We start from the raw sequence: 20,689 nt of genomic DNA on the forward strand, positions 1-20,689 counted from the left end.
GATGCGCAAAGCTAACTACCATAAATACTTTTAGGCATGTATGATGCGCAAAGCTAACTGCCATAAATACCTTTAGGCATGCATGATGCACAAAACTAACTGCCATAAATACTTTTAGGCATGTATGAGGCGCAAAGCTAACTACCATAAATACTTTTAGGCATGTATGATGTGCAAAGCTAACTGCCATAAATACCTTTAGGCATGCATGATGCACAAATCTAACTGCCATAAATACTTTTAGGCATGTATGATGCGCAAAGCTAACTACCATAAATACTTTTAGGCATGTATGATGCGCAAAGCTAACTACCATAAATACTTTTAGGCATGTATGATGCGCAAAGCTAACTGCCACAAATCCTTTTAGGCATGTATGATGCGCAAAACTAACTGCCAGAAATCCTTTTAGGCATGTATGATGCGCAAAGCTAACTGCCATAAATACTTTTGGGCATGTATGATGCGCAAAGCTAACTGCCATAAATCCTTTTAGGCATGTATGATGCGCAAAGCTAACTACCATAAGTACTTTTAGGCATGTATGATGCGCAAAGCTAACTGCCATAAATCCTTTTAGGCATGTATGATGTGCAAAGCTAACTAGCACAAATACTTTTAGGCATGTATGATGCGCAAAACTAACTGCCATAAATACTTTTGGGCATGTATGATGTGCAAAGCTAACTACCATAAGTACTTTTGGGCATGTATGATGCACAAAGCTAACTACCACAAATCCTTTTAGGCATGTATGATGTGCAAAGCTAACTACCATAAATACGTTTGAGCATGTATTATGCACGAAGCTAACTACCACAAATACTTTTGGGCATGTGTGATGTGCAAAGCTAACTGCCGTAAGTACTTTCTGGCATGTATGATGCGCAAAGCTAACTACCATAAATACTTTTGAGCATGTATTATGCACAAAGCTAACTACAACAAATACTTTTGGGCATGTATGATGTGCAAAGCTAACTTCCATAAGTACTTTTGGGCATGTATGATGCGCAAAGCTAACTGCCATAAATACTTTTAGGCATGTATGATGCGCAAAGCTAACTACCATAAATACTTTTAGGCATGTATGATGCGCAAAGCTAACTACCATAAATACTTTTAGGCATGTATGATGCGCAAAGCTAACTGCCACAAATCCTTTTGGGCATGTATGATGCGCAAAGCTAACTGCCATAAATACTTTTGGGCATGTATGATGCGCAAAGCTAACTGCCATAAATACTTTTAGGCATGTATGATGCGCAAAACTAACTGCCACAAATCCTTTTAGGCATGTATGATGCGCAAAGCTAACTACCATAAGTACTTTTAGGCATGTATGATGCGCAAAGCTAACTGCCATAAATCCTTTTAGGCATGTATGATGCGCAAAGCTAACTAGCACAAATACTAACTACCATAAGTACTTTTAGGCATGTATGATGTGCAAAGCTATATGCCATAAATCCTTTTAGGCATGTATGATGCGCAAAGCTAACTAGCATAAATCCTTTTAGGCATGTATGATGCGCAAAACTAACTGCCATAAATACTTTTGGGCATGTATGATGTGCAAAGCTAACTACCATAAGTACTTTTGGGCATGTATGATGCGCAAAGCTAACTACCATAAGTACTTTTGGGCATGTATGATGCGCAAAGCTAACTACCATAAGTACTTTTGGGCATGTATGATGCACAAAGCTAACTACCACAAATCCTTTTAGGCATGTATGATGCGCAAAGCTAACTACCACAAATACGTTTGAGCATGTATTATGCACGAAGCTAACTACCACAAATAACTTTGGGCATGTATGATGTACAAAGCTTACCACCACCAATTCTTTTAGGCATGTTTGATACGATAAGCTAACTACCACAAATTCTTTTGGGCATGTATGAGGCACAAAGCTGACCAGCATAAATACTTTTAGGCACGTATGATGCGCAAAGCTAACTACCATAAATACGTTTAGGCACGTATGGTGCGCAAAGCTAACTACCATAAATTCGTTTGAGTTTATAGACAGAGTTAATTTTGAATGATTTGAATGAAACTTGCCAAATGAACCGTGTCTAGATCCTCCATTATGATAGGGGTCCCTGGTATACTTGATTGTGTAAGCGTTTTTCACCACAATAGTGTGAAGATTCATATGCAAAATCATACACGACGTGAATTGTTTGGCCGAAATGGCTGCTTCGTATGACGAATAGGTGTTTGCAGTAATACTCAACAATCGTCTGGCAGGTTAAGTGTCTCATCAGTGTTATATGGTGCTCATGCCATCGCCAACAGATAGTACTGGTAGTGATATCCACGTATTAGCTATATAATCAGCGGATACATATAGTGTCAAGCACCTATCTTGAAGTGACCAACTTCACTTCGACCTGAGTACACCCGGTCATTTTATTCAATATGTTTACCGCTGCTGGAAACGCCCTATTAAGACGTGCAATAGTTTATTAATGTCTGTTGTGGGTTCAGTGTTTTTTGTTTATGTTTCATTGATTCATTATATTTAATCTTTCTAATATGATATGATACCGCTCTGATATCAATAGTGACCACCCATCTTGTATCAATACTGACGATCTGTCGGGTATTAATCCTGACCATTCATCGGGTATCCATACTGACAATCTTATCAATACTTATTATCCTTCGGATTATATTACAGACCATCCATCCATCGGATATCAGTACTGATCATTTGTCGGGTGTCCATAATGACCATCTCGTTATCAATACTGTCCATTCATCGGGTATGAATATTAACCATCACGGTATCAATACTGTCCATTCATCGGGTATCAATATTAACCATCACGGTATCAATCCTGACCATCCCGGTAACCATACTGACCATTCCGGTAGCGATACTGACCGTCCATCGGGTATCAATACTGACCATCCATCGGGTATCAATACTGACCATCCATCGGGTATTAATAATGATCCTCTGTCGGATATCAATATTTACGATCTCGGTATCAATACGGAGCATCTTTCGGGTATCATATGATACCCCTCTGTATCAGGACTGATGTCATATTATATAGCTCGGGCATAAAACTGATTGCTCAAGCACCTTGACTGACCTCTCTGATTTCCTGACTGGTCATTCAAGTATCAGACGTGGTTTTATCGGAGACCGTCAATAGGGCGACGTCCAGTTGTGAATTATGTGGCTGTCTGACAGTCGCATCCTTCCTGAGCTGAGGGCAGCAATTACCACCACCCTGCTCCCTTCGCCGGATCTTTACCGGCAAGACATCGCCAGCCAAACCTTATCTGCACGGAGTATCTGTCAACCCGGTTATCATAAAATCTCCCAATATCCGCTCAAATGATTCCCACCTTATCTTTTCAGTGCCGAAACCTGTGCAGTTGCCTTCGATGCGAAGCCCCAACCAGACAAAAAGTGGTCCCGGATTCCGAGGCAGATGGTGATCGCGGTCATGAGGCCACGTGTCGGGAACTGCAAAGTAAGCAACTTCAACGCCGATGGCACAAAATGGCGGCTACTGGTCACTAAACCTATTATTGACACCAAACAACACAAGTTAAATTTAGCGTTTTATTTCCGTGCACGAGTCAATGCACTTTTGAATACCGGTTGTCACAGCAACCATGGTACGGCGGAGGTTCTGCCAAGAGCTACAAATCAGATCGAGGGATAATGGTATTTCGGTTTCATTTACAAATACATTATTATTTGTTTCATCCATTTCTCTACGTGGTCGGGCGAAAGACTCGTGTAGCCTATACTAATAGAATGACTTGTAAACTCAAGGGCCATTTGACAAATACGTAATAGGGCATACAACAGGCTTAGGACATAGCTTTTAATCCCTTCATTTGTCACGAGATCCAATGAGATTGCGTTCCTTAATTAGAACGAGTCAGGGGTAAAATGACGTTTAGGCGTTACGTCAACATATTTATGCCTCCTGCCATCGGGATAAAGACCCACACATCAAAAGCAGCCGGGAAAGGAAAGCTTTGCTGATTGACGAGTCATGCTGCGCGGCCAATATTCACAACAAGAGCACAGCGATGGGAAAAACATACCGTCACATACATGCATGTCTTCGCCATAGAGCCGTCACCACCAGTAGGCTGTATCAATCGATAAACTCAAGACTTGCTTCCTGCAGGCTCGGAGGACAAAGATAGCCGCCGATAATTAACTTTTTTAATGAAGCCTTTTAAGTTTATCTAATACACCGAGGCATGAAAAAAACAACCTAAGGAATTCTAACGATGGAATGTCTCGATAAGTTGGCTTTTCGCGGCCAAGTGTTTCCTTTCTATGGTTTTTAATCACATTGATTTTGTGTGATAAAGCACAGCAGGTAACAATCCCCCCACTTCTGAAGCAAACTCAGGTATTTGCTGTCACGCTAAATTGGCTCGCCTGTAAATGTCCAAATATCAAAAAAGATTATTTTTAATGTCGTTTGCAACGTTATTAGTCTGTCTCCCAGATTGTAGAGAATAAATTGAAAAAGGAGTCCAACTCAAGTATATAATGATTTGGCAAGTCTAGATGAAATTACGGAATGTTCTTGGCTGCATTTGGATTATTATTGTTTATTCTGTAGATATATATATATTTGAATAAGATAACTTTAATTCTGGGACCTGATGTCAGTCAACAACGACATAAAAACCCACAATGGATTGCCCTTTAACAAAATAAAATTGAATTACGTGTTTCTTGTTTTAACATTTGGCATTTATCGTATTTTTGAAGTTAGTGTATATAGGTTTATGCATACATATTTACCTCTTACATTTGTAGATTTCATATAAATAGATCATTTGGACAACGTCATCAATTAAATTAGATGGAAACCTCCAAATTTGACAACAGTAAGTCAACCGTTGCTTCTCTTTGATTCATGATTGGGTTAAATGAGAATCAATAAATTGCAAGTGATTTCGTGGTTAACCAAGCATGTTTTTTTTGTGTTTCCATAAACCGAAAAGACGGATCGCACTCACAAACGCACTACTGTTTCCTCATTGGCTGATGATAAAATGGGCGGGGCTTGTGTTGCGCTGGACGATGGCGCTGATTTCGTACTGTTGTATGCATTTTTGTGTGCGTTTGATTAAATAAGCAGTCTGGGAAGTAATACCACCTTCATAAACGCAAAACATATGGTCAATTCTTAATAAGTCAATTTTTGAATATTTCAGACAAGAATCCAGTTGCCTATTGTTTTGACAACTTCAGTTTGTACCAATTATGATTATTTCGACCCTTAAAGGGGAGACTAAGCTAAGGTCAGATGTCAGTCCCAGCAAATTTGAAGTCCATTTTGTTTGTCAGTAATTCATAGTAATCAATTGGTCAGACTCAGTGACTTGGTCGATAGCACGTCATCGTACGCTGGTGGCGTGGATCCTTGTTCACAAATGTTAGTGTCGGGTCCATACCCGATCATTTTGCAGACCGCCGTCATCGAGCTGGAATATTGCTCAGTGCGGCGTTAAACAACAAAAAAGAGTAAAAGGACCAAGATCGAAAATGGGTAACCAGATCGTGGAACATTGTCAATTTAAACCCCTTTGTTCCTTCAATCTCGGAACAACCTCGGCACCGGACAGATCCTAGTGTCCAATGAGTGAGTGAGTCAGGTTTTACGCCGCTTTTAGCAATATTCCAGCAATATCACGACGGGGGACACCAGAAATGGGCTTCACACATTGTACCCATGTCGGGAATCGAACCCGGGTGTACGGCGTGACAAGCGAACGCTTTAACCACTAGGCTACCCCTCCGCCCCTTGTGTCCCATGATTGTTCTAATAGTTGAGTAATGAGAATCGGTTGGTAACAAATGTGTCACCTGACTGATTGTGTGTCATCGAGCCCGTACGGCGTGCTTCCAGGTTAATGCGTTTAATTCTTGTCAGTTGGTTCACGCCTGGTTAGCCAAATCCGCTATGATATCGCTAGAATAATGCTGAGTCCGTTGTAAAACCAGATTCACTGAATCACTTTACTGGAAAAATAATCTTTTTTTACTGTTTAAGTTCAGAACACAGGTCTTCAATCGAAAGTCATATCCTAGTTCGTGAGAAATAAATGTTATATGTATTCATTCAGTAGATCATGTCCATTCTATATTTGTATTTTAGGGCAGGCAGAATGCATCGTGGCAGAAGCAATAAAGAGGGCCTCCGACATCATTGCAAAAGAACGGGATGGAGAGCAGGCAGCGGCAACGACCCAGCTTTAACAAAGCTAGTCGTGGGGAAGTACTATCAACACATATGACATCATTTATTTCACGGATCTTACGTGAGCGGCATGAAACCATCACTCTCTACTTCAACCTGCAGTGCCGAGGATTCTGGAACCACGATCTCATTAGAAATCAGCCATTGCGTAAATGGCAAATACGGTCCTCACTCCAGTCTTAAATCATTCCATGACAAAGAGATTTATGACGAAGACAGAAAGGTTCTTCGGGGGCTAGAAAGTAATTCGAATAAAACCCTCTAGGAACCATTATAGTTTCTTTATAGTCTGAGAAAACCATCACATTGCCGTTGGTTTCATCAAAAGACGGATACCTGGGTGACTGACATGTCAATTTGAAAGCCACGATATTTGAGCCTAAAGAGATTTATGTATGGAAATGATTGTATGTTGAATATGTGAAAAACTCAAATGGAGATTCGTGATGGAAGGTGTTCAAATTTAGAATGACTTTGGATAGAAGTATGTGGTTCTTAGAAGGATTACGTTTAGAATTCGTGAGATTAACGTTAGACCATTCGGAAATGTGAATACTGTCATCATGGCACTCCTGATTTAAAGGTAGATTACTGACAAAGTTCCGTTTGTGTGAGGCTTTATTGAAGACGGGAGTTAAAAAATATGCGACCTGAATCAGAAAAGAAAACATGTCAAAGCGCGGAATAATAGAAATTGTTAAGATCCTGAGAATTATTTTCAGAACAAGATTCTGTTAAAAAAGAACAGCTGTGAAAGAACAAGACGTTTTTGACAAATGTTGGAGTCGACCCTGCAATAACGATGCCAGTGTTCTGTTTATTTGGTGTAAGAAGTATGTTGTGCAAGTCCCATATGACCGTGGCAGTGCAATGTCACATTATCACAGTTCCCCATGCTTCTTCACCATCACGTCAGTGGACCAATCGTCACCAGAAGGAAACTAATGCTGCTACACCGTCACGTCAGTGGACCAATCGTCACCAGAAGGAAACTAATGCTTCTACACCGCCACCTCAGTGGACCAATCGTCACCAGAAGGAAACTAATGCTTCTACACCGCCACCTCAGTGGACCAATCGTCACCAGAAGGAAACTAATGCTTCTACACCGTCACGTCAGTGGACCAATCGTCACCAGAAGGAAACTCGTCCTTCGTTACCATTAGTTTACATATCACTGCATTTGTACACCATGATGTATTTTGTCATATCACATTTGTTTATTATAATGTGCATGATACGTACTTTATTATCACGGTCCACTTAGAGTTAGCTATCGATCGATTCTCAATGACTGGAAGACCTAAAGTGACATGTGACCTTAATACGCCACAATGGAATTCCATTTCTACACGACACCAGTGTTATAACTACCAGATAAGACATATTGGGAGACACCCAGTGACACTTATATAGCACAATTATGCCAGTCTCGTGGGGATAAGCGCATTTGTAATGAACGTTCGATAGCTTTCTCTAATGATCAGCCCGTTTCTACCAGATCTCGTTCATATTATTCCCAAGAGGTGGTATTTAATTGGTTAAACTTACTGTGAAGTCTGCGGTACTGCGCATTAATACTGGCATCGATAAGAATAAGGACGTCATACTTCGTCAATAATACCAATCCTATATTTGTGGACAATTGCGTGTTTAGTCGTGTTTCTAAAATCAGCCCTAATCTTCTCAGGCAATAGGATCGTTGCACAAAACCATTACCATTCCACTGTATTAGCGGAAAGCACCGTATCGTATGGCTGTGATTGTTTCCTTATATTCTAGATATAACGGCTTTATCTTGTTTCCCGTTACCGAGTTTCGTTTCACATTTGATTATCTGCCATCAAAACACATGCATTCATTATTTCTTATGTAATATGACATGGTATTCTAACGTTCAGTGATTAAGATTGACTTAACGTTTCCTTGACGGTAATGGGCAGAATGGAAAGGATTTAGTATTGTAAAGGGGGCTGTGGGGTAGCCTAGTGGTTAAAGCGTTCGCTCGTCACACCGAAGATCCGGGTTCGATTCACCGCATAGGTACAATGTGTGGAGCCCATTTCTGTTGTCCCCCGCCTTGATAATTGCTGGAATATTGCTAAAGGCGGCGTAAATCCGTACTCACTCATGGCATTTACTTGAAATAACTATTGTTTTAATGGCTGTTAAATTATCTACGGTCGCCTTAACCATTGTTGACGTTAACCTTCACACGCGAAAAGGGTGTCCTATCCTATAGTGTGATGCCACGATGGCAGGACAACCATTCACAAACACCAGCTGTCATCACTATCATTTATGCTTCGTACGTGAAGGTATTAGAATAGAGAGCTTTTGTTTTTGTAGAACGTTAGCTGTTTTCACATATAATCATACGAGGATCAGGTAACTTTTAGACATACACAAAAACATGAAACTAAGCATCTCACATGCAGAGAAAATTTTCCATATCAGTGTCAGTGTATTTTATATATTAATTTTAACAGGAAGGTTCAGAATTAAAACGAATCGATATTTTATCAATTATAACTCACAGTGAAACCAATATGTTTTTAAAATACTGGTTATTTATTAAATAAATCGGTTCAGGAAAAAGTTATTCAGCATCCATTGAAAGAGACATATTTCTGCAACTGACAGAACACCACATTCACAGTCAATTTCAGTTATCTTATGTCCATGGTTTCCAGAACACGCCACTGCAGAGGTATGGACTTTTTACATAATAGTGTCGGGCAGGACATTCCGGGAACAAATCGAAAGCTCCACTTATTTTATATTTATAATTTCTCTACGCCTTATTAGAATGAACTATATGATTTTAACATATTTTCAAAACAGACATGTGTCAATAATGCTATGCTATGTAATTGCTAATGATGTTATATACATTGTAAACCATGTTATATACATGTGTCAGTCGTGCTACATACATGTTTCAGTCATGTTAAATACAAGTCGCAATCATGTTATTGAAATGTTTAAACATGTTATGAACACGAGTCAATCGGGCTATATGCATGTGTCAATCGTGTTATATACACGTGTCCATCATGTTTGATGTGAATGTGAGCGTGTTTGTTGGTGTGTGTTATATACAATCAGCTACCCCATGTCTTGCACATGACCCTTTAGATACACATATTTTTATTATGCGTTGATTATACACTTGCTATTTTTGTAATGCCCTTCCTGCCCTTTTACAGTGAAACCTCGTTAGTCCGGGCTATTGTTTCAATGCCAGTCGTCCAGGTTTATGTGATTCTGGATTAACGAAATAATTATGTTCAACTGTACAGCAAACATAGGTGGGTGGGCGTTAAGATGGGAAATAATATCATCCGGAAAATCAAGATCGAGTGAATATAATGATGACCCACGGGATCCGGAACAAATGAGATTCCCAAACAAGAACAACCATAATAATAACATAAAAAGTGAGATCCGGAAAAGCGAATTCCGGAGTTATAAGTGTTGTAATCGTGGGTCTAGGAATTGTGAGATCCAGACTAGCGAGATCCTGAAGTATAAGAACCGTTATAGTGAGATCCAGAATTGTGAGATCAAGGCAAATATGGAAAGACAGATTCGGAACAACACCATCCTGAGTACAGTGTTTCACGTTAACATGATCCGGACAAACGAGGTTCTGCTGATTGTCCTATTTGTAATGGAAGGCTGATAATCTGCGGCAGGGCAAAACTCTTGGTCAGAAGACTCTTTGTAATTTGAGGACAGCAACTTTCTTTTCTACTACGTAATTAAAAGTCTGGCTCAGGAGATCTATTGGGTCACATTTCACTTCCAAAGAAATGTGTCTGAGAAACCCATGGCGATTCATGTCTTCAAGACAAAGTCCCTAGAGTAGAGTATGTTCTACTCCAAACAATGCCATGAATCTATTACATTCTCCCATCACAGGGTCAGCTGCTTCCGACAATGCTGTGCAACACCAAAACACCAGAAATGTCGTTAAATGGTCAACCAGAAAACATTTGATAATATCTTGTTCTTTCTGGGATTGTTTCTTAATCTCCATCAGCTTAGAAACATTCACGACTGCGTGCTTATGCCATTGTTGAATTTAATTACCACAACAATTCAGATACGACTTCTATAGGATTAATTAATAAATCGTGATCACAAGTATGGCCAAAAGGTGATTCTCTAGTTAGTCTTAGTTGTTAAAACTAATATCAATTGCTTTCGCTTAACATTCGCCTTAGAGCGAAACAAGAAAAGGTAAAATCGATTTTAATGGATCGATTTGCATTGTAATATGCATCCTTCTCACCAGGGATGATATATTTTCAGAGAAATACCACGGTTTGCCAGGAAAAAAACTTCAAAGTGTTTTATGCAAGTAAACCTTTTTGACTCATCTTGAACAATATGTATAGGAACATTTCTTTGTACTGGATTATGGAATTGACTGTTAAGGTTCTCCCTCGGAGATGTGCTTTCATCTAATGTATTAGACTCACAGTATACGTTTTACAATTTCAGCTATATTATACACCATTCAAACAATCTACACGGTATGGTCAATGCTATTATACATAATAATTCCATCTGCTTTTTTATACTCCATCTCTCACTGATATATATATTTTATATGTGTGATTCGGGGGAATCTTTGTATTTTTCTATAAGTTTCAGTGATATTGGACCAAAAACAAAACCAGATTCACATGGTTAGCGGTTTAGCACTTGTATCAACTGTATATTATGCAACTTATCAGCAACATAACAAAGAGAAGTGTAAACCGGATAGCGCAATATATATTATTGATATTGATAATAAATGTTTGTGTTAATTAGAATAAGATAATGCCACAATGTCAAACTTACGAATTCAAAGTCTTTGTTGGTTATGTGAATGATGAATAGCAAGTACAAGATTGATAGTGTCCTTTACGAATCAAGTCGCTTTCAAGGGGGGTAATTGAGAACAATCTTAAGAAACTAAATCAAAGTCCCCTAAAGTATGTGATGAAGCTTCCGAGAATAACAGATGGTTAAATGTCACAATCCTTCTTTGAGAACAACTTTGAGAACATCGAAATGTCAAAGTTCTTCTCTAAGTCTTTAATTAAATTGTTAAACCCAGAAAGGTAATTGTCAAAGTCTTCCTAAAAAAATGTCTGTGAACACAACAGTAACGTGAGTGTCAAAGTTTTCTTTGAGAGTATAGTTTTTGACGAAGTCATTGAGCACTGCAATAAGATAACTGCAAACGTTTTCTTTAATAATCAAGTATTTAGTGAAGTCTTGAAGAAGAACAGTAATATAAATTGCAAATGTCTCCTTTAAGAATCAAGCCTTTGTAAAAGTATTGGGTGCAACATTAAGATAACTCGGTGAAGTCATTGAGCATAACGGTAAGATAACTGCCAAAGTTCTCCTTTAACAATCACACCTCGGTGAAGTCATTGAGCATAGCGGTAAGATAACTGCCAAAGTTCTCCTTTAAGAATCAAACCTTGGTGAAGCCATTGAGCACAACGGTACGATAACGTGGAATGTTCTCCTTTTTGAATCAAGCCTTGGTGAAGTCATTGATCCGAACATTAAGATAAATGTCCTCCTTCCATGTATTCAATTCCACTGCCACTCCTACCGATACCCTCATTTCAACGCTCAAAGTGGTTGTATGCGTATTTATATTTTTGTGGAATCGTTTTGATAACAATAAAGCTATTTGAATCACTCATCAGACTTTGTAATTACTTATCTCGGACGAATGATATTTTTTCCAAAGATTTTGCTATATACATTGACAAATTTGTGTCAAACATTAAGTGTTTTCAGATTTGCGGGGGTCATTGATTATTGTAGAATGAATGGGAGTCTGTGCAGGAATTTGATTTCGCTGCGTCTGAATACCTTTCTTGATAAGGATCACCCATGGATATATAGGTGTTTTCAGATAATAAAGACTGATTATTATCTCCCTACATGGGTACAATGTGTGAAGCCCATGTCTGTTGTTCCCAGGCGTGATATTGCTGAAATATTGCCAAAAGCGGCGTAAAGCCATACTCACTCACTCGCTGATTATTATCTGCTCGTTGTGAGTAACATGGCCTTATACAACCGATGGCATCATTGACCCAACAATATACCTACAGTGCGGTGAAAGTTGTGAAAAGAATACCCAAACGTGTTAAAACCGTTTCTTACATGGCGACATTCACTTCACCTTCATAGATCGCACTGAAATATAAATTGGTCTTACATGGTGTGATACTGTTATAGCCCCCGAAACCAATTACAAATTATGTCTAAGTTGAATAGTCACATGTATCGGCTACAGATAGCTTATTCACAGTAGGGATGGTTTTAGACTACTAACTTTGACAACAACGAATGCTTTGTGCAAAGGCATATCAATATATGGATCACGTGTTGACTGAGACTAGTTTTATGAAATGCGTATATGACTACAGCTGTTACATTGTAGAAATTCTCCTAAATTCCTCTTACTGTCTAATATCCACACTCGATAATTCCAGTGTATCCCCATTCTATTTTAATTAAATACCATGAACGCATACGCCATCATAGCTTCGTTGGAGACGTGACCGTCTCTGTGTCCTATGTCTCACTAGCATGATATATCTCGCCTGTGAGAGTAATTTGATTGGACGGCTATTGTTAGCCTAGGTAGCGAATAGGTCCAGGTTATTTATCATTTGAGATATCTTTAATACACTGTCGATGGATGCCGAGTATCATCAACGTCAGATAGCCACAAGAGGGGGCAGACCTTTGAAGTGAGGTTTACCCAATCCAACATGACTTCAGATTTTGTCTATTCGAGACAAGAAATCTGAAACCACAATCATTTTTATCTCTACCGGTCCAGGTTCATGGAATGAAATATGAATCTTGGGTAATAATAATGGGTAAATTCAAACAGAGCAACACTATTTCTGAGACCAAAGGTGTTATTTTTATTGAATGGTTCAGAATGAAAATTGAAAATATTAATAATAACTAAAACCAAACATTTAACCAAAAAATGTTGAGCATGCAGTCATGAAAAAAATGTGATAAAAAATAGATTTTCGGCTCCACCAATTCAAATAAAAAATGCGTATTAAAAATCAATGACCATAACATTGAACCCGTCTCTTAAGAAAAATCACAACCTTCATCAGATGCTTGTTATTTATTGATGAGCCCAGGAACACAATAGATTCTGTGGGACATAGACATCTTTTTACCATACAGTGACTGACAGATCTCTAAAACTGACGATGCCCCTCTTATATCATGTTGTTCCAGCGTTAAGGCGCCCATTGTTACGACCCGTGCGTCAGAGTATTGTAACTCCTGTGATGTGGAGATATAACGGATGTCGCTGTTTAACAAGCATGAAACCATTGAAGTACCTCTTGTGTTTTCTGTGTGGTGACAGACAGGACAAGGGTTTCTCTCACCACCCTTCGTTTTCTCATGTCTGTGTTTCCATAACGATACAGATTTAACTGTTTCTTATATTATTGACAATAAGGTATCCAAATCTATTACTAAAAAAACCTTATATCCACCGAGTGACGATAAACTGATATTTGCTTGTTTGTTTTTAACGCCGCACTCAAAGTTATTCCAGCTATAATTGAGTCGGGGCCAGACAATCCAGTGACTGACATCATGCGCATATATTGGATACGATGATGTGCATCAGCCAAGTCAGCGACCTGACCACCCGATCCCGTTGATATTCTATCGCGACAAGCATGTGGATAAACTGATAAACTAATAAACTCTCAAGAATGGTAATATCGGCACTGGTCAAAGTTCAAGGCCACACGTTATGGCTCAAGCTCAGGGACGCCGAATCGGCACTGCCACATTATGCCCCAAAGAGACCCCTTGGCCTTTGTCAAAGAAACTATGCACTTGATAATTTACAGTTGTCTGGCCAGTTTTTGTCTGAAATGGGTCGTTTTCTATTGATGACACACACTGAATGTTTACAAGCTGCTGATAATCAGTTTGGAAATAGCGGCTGTGACCTACGCGCTAACAACTGCCGTACATGTACTTTGTAAGATTTTTCTTATACATTGCATACCATTCCAGCGTACTAGGTATATGTTTAGTTTCATTTTTGTAGTACCAAATAAAAACCAACCCCAATTTCTTTACTATTTCTAAAATTATTTTCTCGTATGTGAACCCTGCTGGAAGTGGTTTGGTCCCCCAAAATTCGAGTGAGTGAGTGAGTGAGTTTATGCTTTACGTCACATCGGCAATATTTCAGCCATATCGTGACGAGAAGTTATACAATATTTAAACATATATGTAAACCAAATAAGAACCTGTCAGCGAAGGACAGTAAAATTACTAGAATATCACAGATTGAATGTTTAAAACTAGCATACAACAATAAAAAGATATCATTAGATAGTCATGAAACAGTACAATATAAAAATGGGCTGTAGATCGCCAGCATCTGAAGGCAGATCACCATGCTAGGGTCCATGGGGACTTACATTACTTTTGCTACCTGCATGGACCCCAGCCGGATTTACATCATCCCATCAGCTGTTGGCGATTATGACAAATTGAGCCAAAGGTAAACGAACATATATACTACTATTAAAAATGTGGCCAAAATAAATATACTTTGAAAGACGTGGTCTTACATACCCTCTCAGGGGGACAATAATTTTACACTACTTCAAACCCCGTCGAGGATACAGCCACTAACAATCTCAGTTAACAAATTTATTTTACCAATTATAAAAACTATACTATATACAAAACATATCAATCAAAATTTGGTCAACAATTCAATTTCTTTTAAAAAGTTAATAATTAAATGAACACTGATATTAAAAAGATCCTTTAAGGATGAAACTTTGAAATATTTATCCCTTGTGATGGAAAAATCAACACAATCAAGCAGGACATGCTTGACGGTGATTCTTTCATCACAAGGGATACAAAATGGAGGATCCTCACCTTTTAAAAGATATTCGTGTGTATACCTGCTATGGCCAATACGACATCGTCGTATAATGACCTCTTCAAATCTGGACTGACAGCCCAAGTAGGTGTAACCGATATTTGGTTTAATTTCATGTAATTTATTGATACCTACTTGGGCGTCCCACTTCTGTTGCATAAGATCTCGGATGTAAGATCGAATCATGGGTTTAAAATCAGTGTATGGGATCAGAAGTGGTGTCACAGATTTGTTGAGGGCTGCTTTTGCAGCAGCATCGGCCATTGTGTTACCAATGATACCAACATGGCTTGGTAACCAACAAAAGACGATGTCATATTGGCCAGTCGCAAGATCATTAAATAACTCAAGAATTTCAATTAAAAATGGATGTTTACATGACATATTTTTAATAGCCTGAAGGCATGAAAGTGAATCTGAAAAAATAATGAAGTCTTTAGATTTTGATTTCTTCTTGATATATTGTAGTGCTGTTAAAATTGCGTGCGCTTCTGCTGTGAATATGGAACTATTATCGGGTAAACGTGAAGATACTGTTCTGGATCCAATGATGGTGGCACTAGCAACTGCGCCACCATCCTTGGATCCATCTGTAAATATAGATTTATATGTGTCATAAGTGTTTCTTAATTGATTGTATTCTTGTTTATAAATAAGTGGATTTGTATCAGATTTCTTAAGTTTAGTTAATGTGAGGTCTACAGTTGGTCTTACCATCTGCCAAGGAGGCGATGAAAATAGTTTTGTGGGAGCTATATCCTGAAAGTTAATGTTCGCAGCAGAAACGACTGATTTAATTCTTATTCCTAGGGGTGGAACAAGAGATGTTTTCTTATTGTAAATATCTTCGTACAGAGGATTAAATACGCAATTAAAGGCTGGATTTGACTGATTGGAATATAATTTAGTGATGTACTGTAAAGATAGTTTCAGACGGCGTTGTTTAAGAGAAGGCTCATCCGCCTCAACAGACAGACTTGGAATAGGAGAAGTGCGAAAGGCTCCAAGGCAAAGCCTCAGTCCTTGGTGATGGATAGTATCAAGTTTTTTTAAATTACTTTTACAGGCTCCACCATAGACGATGGAGCCATAATCAAGTTTGGAACGGATCAGTGACCTGTATAAGTGTAGGAGGGTAGTCTGATCCCCTCCCCACTTGGAATTAGAGACAACTTTCAACAAATCGAGTGCTTTCAGGCATTTAGCTTTAAGAGATTTAATGTGTGGTAAGAAAGTTAAATGGCTATCAAAGATGAGTCCCAAGAATTTGGCCTCTTTAACAACTTTGATAGGGGTGCCATTCAAAAATAATTCAGGGTCTTTATGCGGCTTATATTTTCTGCAGAAGTGTATACAGTTAGTTTTAGACATAGAAAATTTGAACCCGTTTTCGAGAGACCATTTATGAATTTTATTGAGACAGATTTGTAACTGCCTCTCTATGGTATGCATATTTTTACCACAACAAGATGCATTAAAATCATCCACGAACAGTGATCCATCCACTGAATTACTTAAAACCTTGGACAGACTATTAATTTTAATACTAAACAAGGTGACAGACAAGATACTGCCTTGTGGGACACCCTGATCCTGATTATAATGATCAGACAGGGTTGTACCCACTCGGACTTGAAATTGCCTGTCTGTTAAAAACTGAGATATAAAATGAGGTAAACGACCTCTCAAGCCAAAATCATGTAAATCCGTCAGAATGCCATGCTTCCAGGTAGTATCGTATGCCTTCTCAAGATCAAAGAAAATGGATACTACGTGTTGTTTATTAACAATAGCATTTTTAACAAAGGATTCTAACCGTACTAAATGATCAATAGTACTTCTATTTTTCCGGAAACCACACTGAATATTTGTGAGAAGGTTATTGGTTTCCAGATACCAAACTAATCTATTATTCACCATTCGCTCCATGGTTTTGCAAACACAACTGGTTAACGATATAGGGCGATAATTTGAGGGATCTGTATGATCCCGGCCAGGTTTTGGGATGGGGACCACAATGGCATTATGCCACGAAGGAGGAAAATGCCCTGAAGTCCATATTTGGTCAAAGATATTTAAAAGTGTCTCAAGACATGATTCAGGCAAATGCTTCAATAACTGATAATGGATATTATCAGCACCCGCTGCAGTATCATGAGCTTGCTCAAGAGCGGTATGTAGCTCATGCAATGAAAATACTTCATTGTAATCTTCACCATTAGTAGAATCAAAATTAACTTTTTTCTTTTCCTGTTGTTTCTGATATTTCTGAAACTCAGGGACATAATTTGTTGATGAAGAATTTTTGGCAAGAGTTTCGCCAAGTTTATTTGCAATATCTAATTTATCAGTTATTAATCTGTCACCTTCTTTTAGATGATGTACAGAAGATTTTGAACCTTTGCCTTTTATTCTTTGAACCATGTTCCACACCTTGGAAATGGGTGTACGTGAATTAAGTTTTGAGACATAGTTCCTCCAAGATTGACGCTTATTTTGTTTATAAGCACGTCGTGCCTTGGCATTAGTAATTTTAACAGTATTCAAGTTGTGAACTGTAGGATGTCGGCGAAAATATTTTTCCGCTTTTTTCCTACACTTTCTTGCTTGTTTGCAATCATAGGTAAACCATGGTTTACGAAGATGAGGAGTTGCAGAGGACTTAGGGATTGTTTTGTCAGCAATATCATTGAGTTGATTCGAAAATAACTGGATGGGATCAGGGACATGTATGAAGTTGTCAGGTTGTAATATATCAACACATAAACTTTCATACAAGGACCAGTTGGCCTTGCTAAAATTCCATCGTGATGAAGTCAGGTCATCATCTGATGTTACAGTTTTTAAGACAGTAGGGAAGTGATCACTTCCACATAGGTCGTCATGCACAGACCATTCAAATTCATTGTAAATGTTTGAATCTGTGAGGGACAGATCAAGGGCAGAATAGGTTCCAGTAGCAGGATGTAAGTAGGTGTTTGAATCATCATTAAATAGACATAAACCATTATCAGAAACAAAATCTTCAATAACTCTCCCCTTGTTGTTTGTACTTGCACTTCCCCACAGAGGGTTATGCCCGTTTAAATCGCCCATGATGATGCAGGGCCTAGGGAGCTGATCATATAGATTCTGTAGATCAGACTGTTGAAGAGCAGATGAAGGTGGGATATACAAAGAGCACAAAGTAAATGCAATGTGCAAAGTAATACGGATAGCTACAGCTTGAAGATTAGTATTTAAATGTACAGGACTGTGAATGACGTTCTGTCTGACTAAAATAGTAGAGCCTCCGGTCGCTTTATCACCTGGAGGAGAAAATGAATGATGACAGTTGTACTGCCTGAGATCAAACGTATCAGTGTGCTTAAGATATGTCTCTTGGAGACATAATGCTGACGGGTTATAATCTTGAACCAACAGTTGTAAGTCATTAAAATTCTTTCTTAGTCCTCTGCAATTCCATTGAAGTATATTAGGCGAATGAATCATGGTGGTTCAATAGGGGATCTCTCACGCGAACGTGAGGAGGAAGAACTCCTACCAGAATTCTCAGACAATGGTGTTACTTCCATGTCCAGAGCACTATAGGAGTTTTGAAGAGGTACCTCTGAAGGAGAGGGATTCCTTGGTAATTGTTTTTTAGCTAACTTTTTTCTTTCCCGATTAGACCGCTTGACACTTGCAGTTGTTGTTGGTTCAGGTGGAGTCTGACTCGCTGCCTGAGAAGTTGAAGGTGGTGCTGTTGTTTTTGCATCAGATTTGTCATGCTCGATGACAGGAGCAGTTGCCAGGGGTCGGTCAGATTTGACCCATGTCAACTCTGTCTGACACGAGACAGATGAAGATTGGACTGGCTTTGAGACAGCAGCAGAGTAATTTAGTGTCGACTGAGGTGGTGATTGAGACTTAAACAGTTGTCTTGCTTCTCCAAAAGTAATGTTCTTTTCACACTTTATCTTTAGTATTTTTGATTCATTTTGCCAAATAGGGCATAATTTGGAGGAAGCCATATGTTTGCCATCACAGTTCGCACATTTGAGGGCTTGTTGGCAATCAGTACTCTCATGGTTGTTGCCACAGCGTTGACAAACCACAGAACGATTACAGGACTTAGAGCCATGGCCAAAATGTTGACATCTAAAGCATCGGAGTGGATTGGGGACATACACCTCCACTCCGATGTTGACGTATCCAGCTTTAATTGATTGTGGGATAGAAGATCTGGCAAACGTAAACAAGTACGTATTTGTTGGTTCAAAAGTTGAATCGTCCTTCTTGCGGGAGAAACGTTTAACAGCAGATACTCCTTGAGTTTGAAGCTCTTCAGCAATTTCTTGTTCAGACATGTCCGACAAAGAACGAGTCCTGTCACGGACAATGCCTCGGCAGGAGTTGAGTGTCCTGTGTTCAGAAACAACAACCTCAATATTGGCAAATTGACTGATTGATAACAGATTAATTGATTGTTGTTTCCTTACACATTCAACAAGAAGGGAGCCAGAGCGAAGTCGTGTCACGTTTTTAACCTCTCCACAATATCCTTGAATGGCTTTAGAAATGGCAAAGGGGTTCAGTTTGATGGGTTCATGATCTTTAGCCTCGATCACAAGGAAACGAGCCCAAGAATCAATATTTGCAACTGTCTCATCAGATGAGCCTAATTCTATATGTCTACGCTTTGAACCAGGATGATTAGAAGCCATGGTGAAAGAAAAGTATTCAGCAACCCTGCTCCCCACCCACCATGGAGTGTCAACAAGGACAGTGTTACATTGCACCGGATATCCAGAATGCAAACACCAGGGATACAGGGTTGTTATACTCCAGCGAATAAGACACGAATAGCTATATTTTATCTACCAATTCAATGTCAGACTGGTTCTGCCCTAGACAAGAAATTGGAGACATACATTACTCGGAGGTCAACATCACCAGATTGGCCCATGAGCCACCGCCTTCTGGCATAAGACTCTAGGCAATTAATTCCATCACAAATTGTGAGTACATACAAGTTTAACATGACCAAGACCAAAATATACATTAAAATACATCACAGGTGTGCAGATACAATATTACGCACAGGGCCTGGCATGACCAGCCGATTGATAAGACCGGGCCCATCTTACCACCCGTCTAGGCGAAGTAAGGGTCGAAGTAGTGTGTTGGGCAAAGGAACACTGTTCCTGGAACCAGTGCCCTCAACTACCAGACTCCCGTCCTCCGCCGACACAGGGACGCAACCCACGGCAAACGGGCTGCCCACTTTGGTCGCCTCTTACGACCAGCAATGGGGTGCTGTGGAAATATTCTGCCCCGGTTCCACACGGGGGAAGAGCTATTAGCGCTACCCAGCACTCACCACGAGGAGGTTGCTCTTCACGAGTGCCCCCAAAATTCGAACCACAATCGCGCAAAATCAGATTAAATAACTTGAGGAAA

The 20,689-nt window shown here is 39.2% G+C and overlaps 1 protein-coding gene across 1 annotated transcript; it reads right to left on the bottom strand.

The window, feature by feature from the left end:
• Positions 1–18,735: 18,735 nt before the first annotated feature.
• Positions 18,736–19,953, bottom strand: LOC139467604 (uncharacterized). Its single transcript, XM_071249136.1, has one exon. It carries the CDS (start codon positions 19,951–19,953, stop codon positions 18,736–18,738), a length of 1,218 nt encoding a protein of 405 aa, XP_071105237.1.
• Positions 19,954–20,689: the final 736 nt, after the last annotated feature.

This window comes from Haliotis cracherodii, unplaced genomic scaffold, assembly GCF_022045235.1.
Source record: "Haliotis cracherodii isolate W230 unplaced genomic scaffold, xgHalCrac1.p SCAF_2, whole genome shotgun sequence".
Lineage (NCBI taxonomy): Eukaryota > Metazoa > Mollusca > Gastropoda > Lepetellida > Haliotidae > Haliotis > Haliotis cracherodii.

Excerpts from the sequence above, each read along its gene's own strand:
- LOC139467604 (XM_071249136.1), bottom strand. The coding sequence starts at position 19,953 with ATGGCTTCTAATCATCCTGGTTCAAAGCGTAGACATATAGAATTAGGC.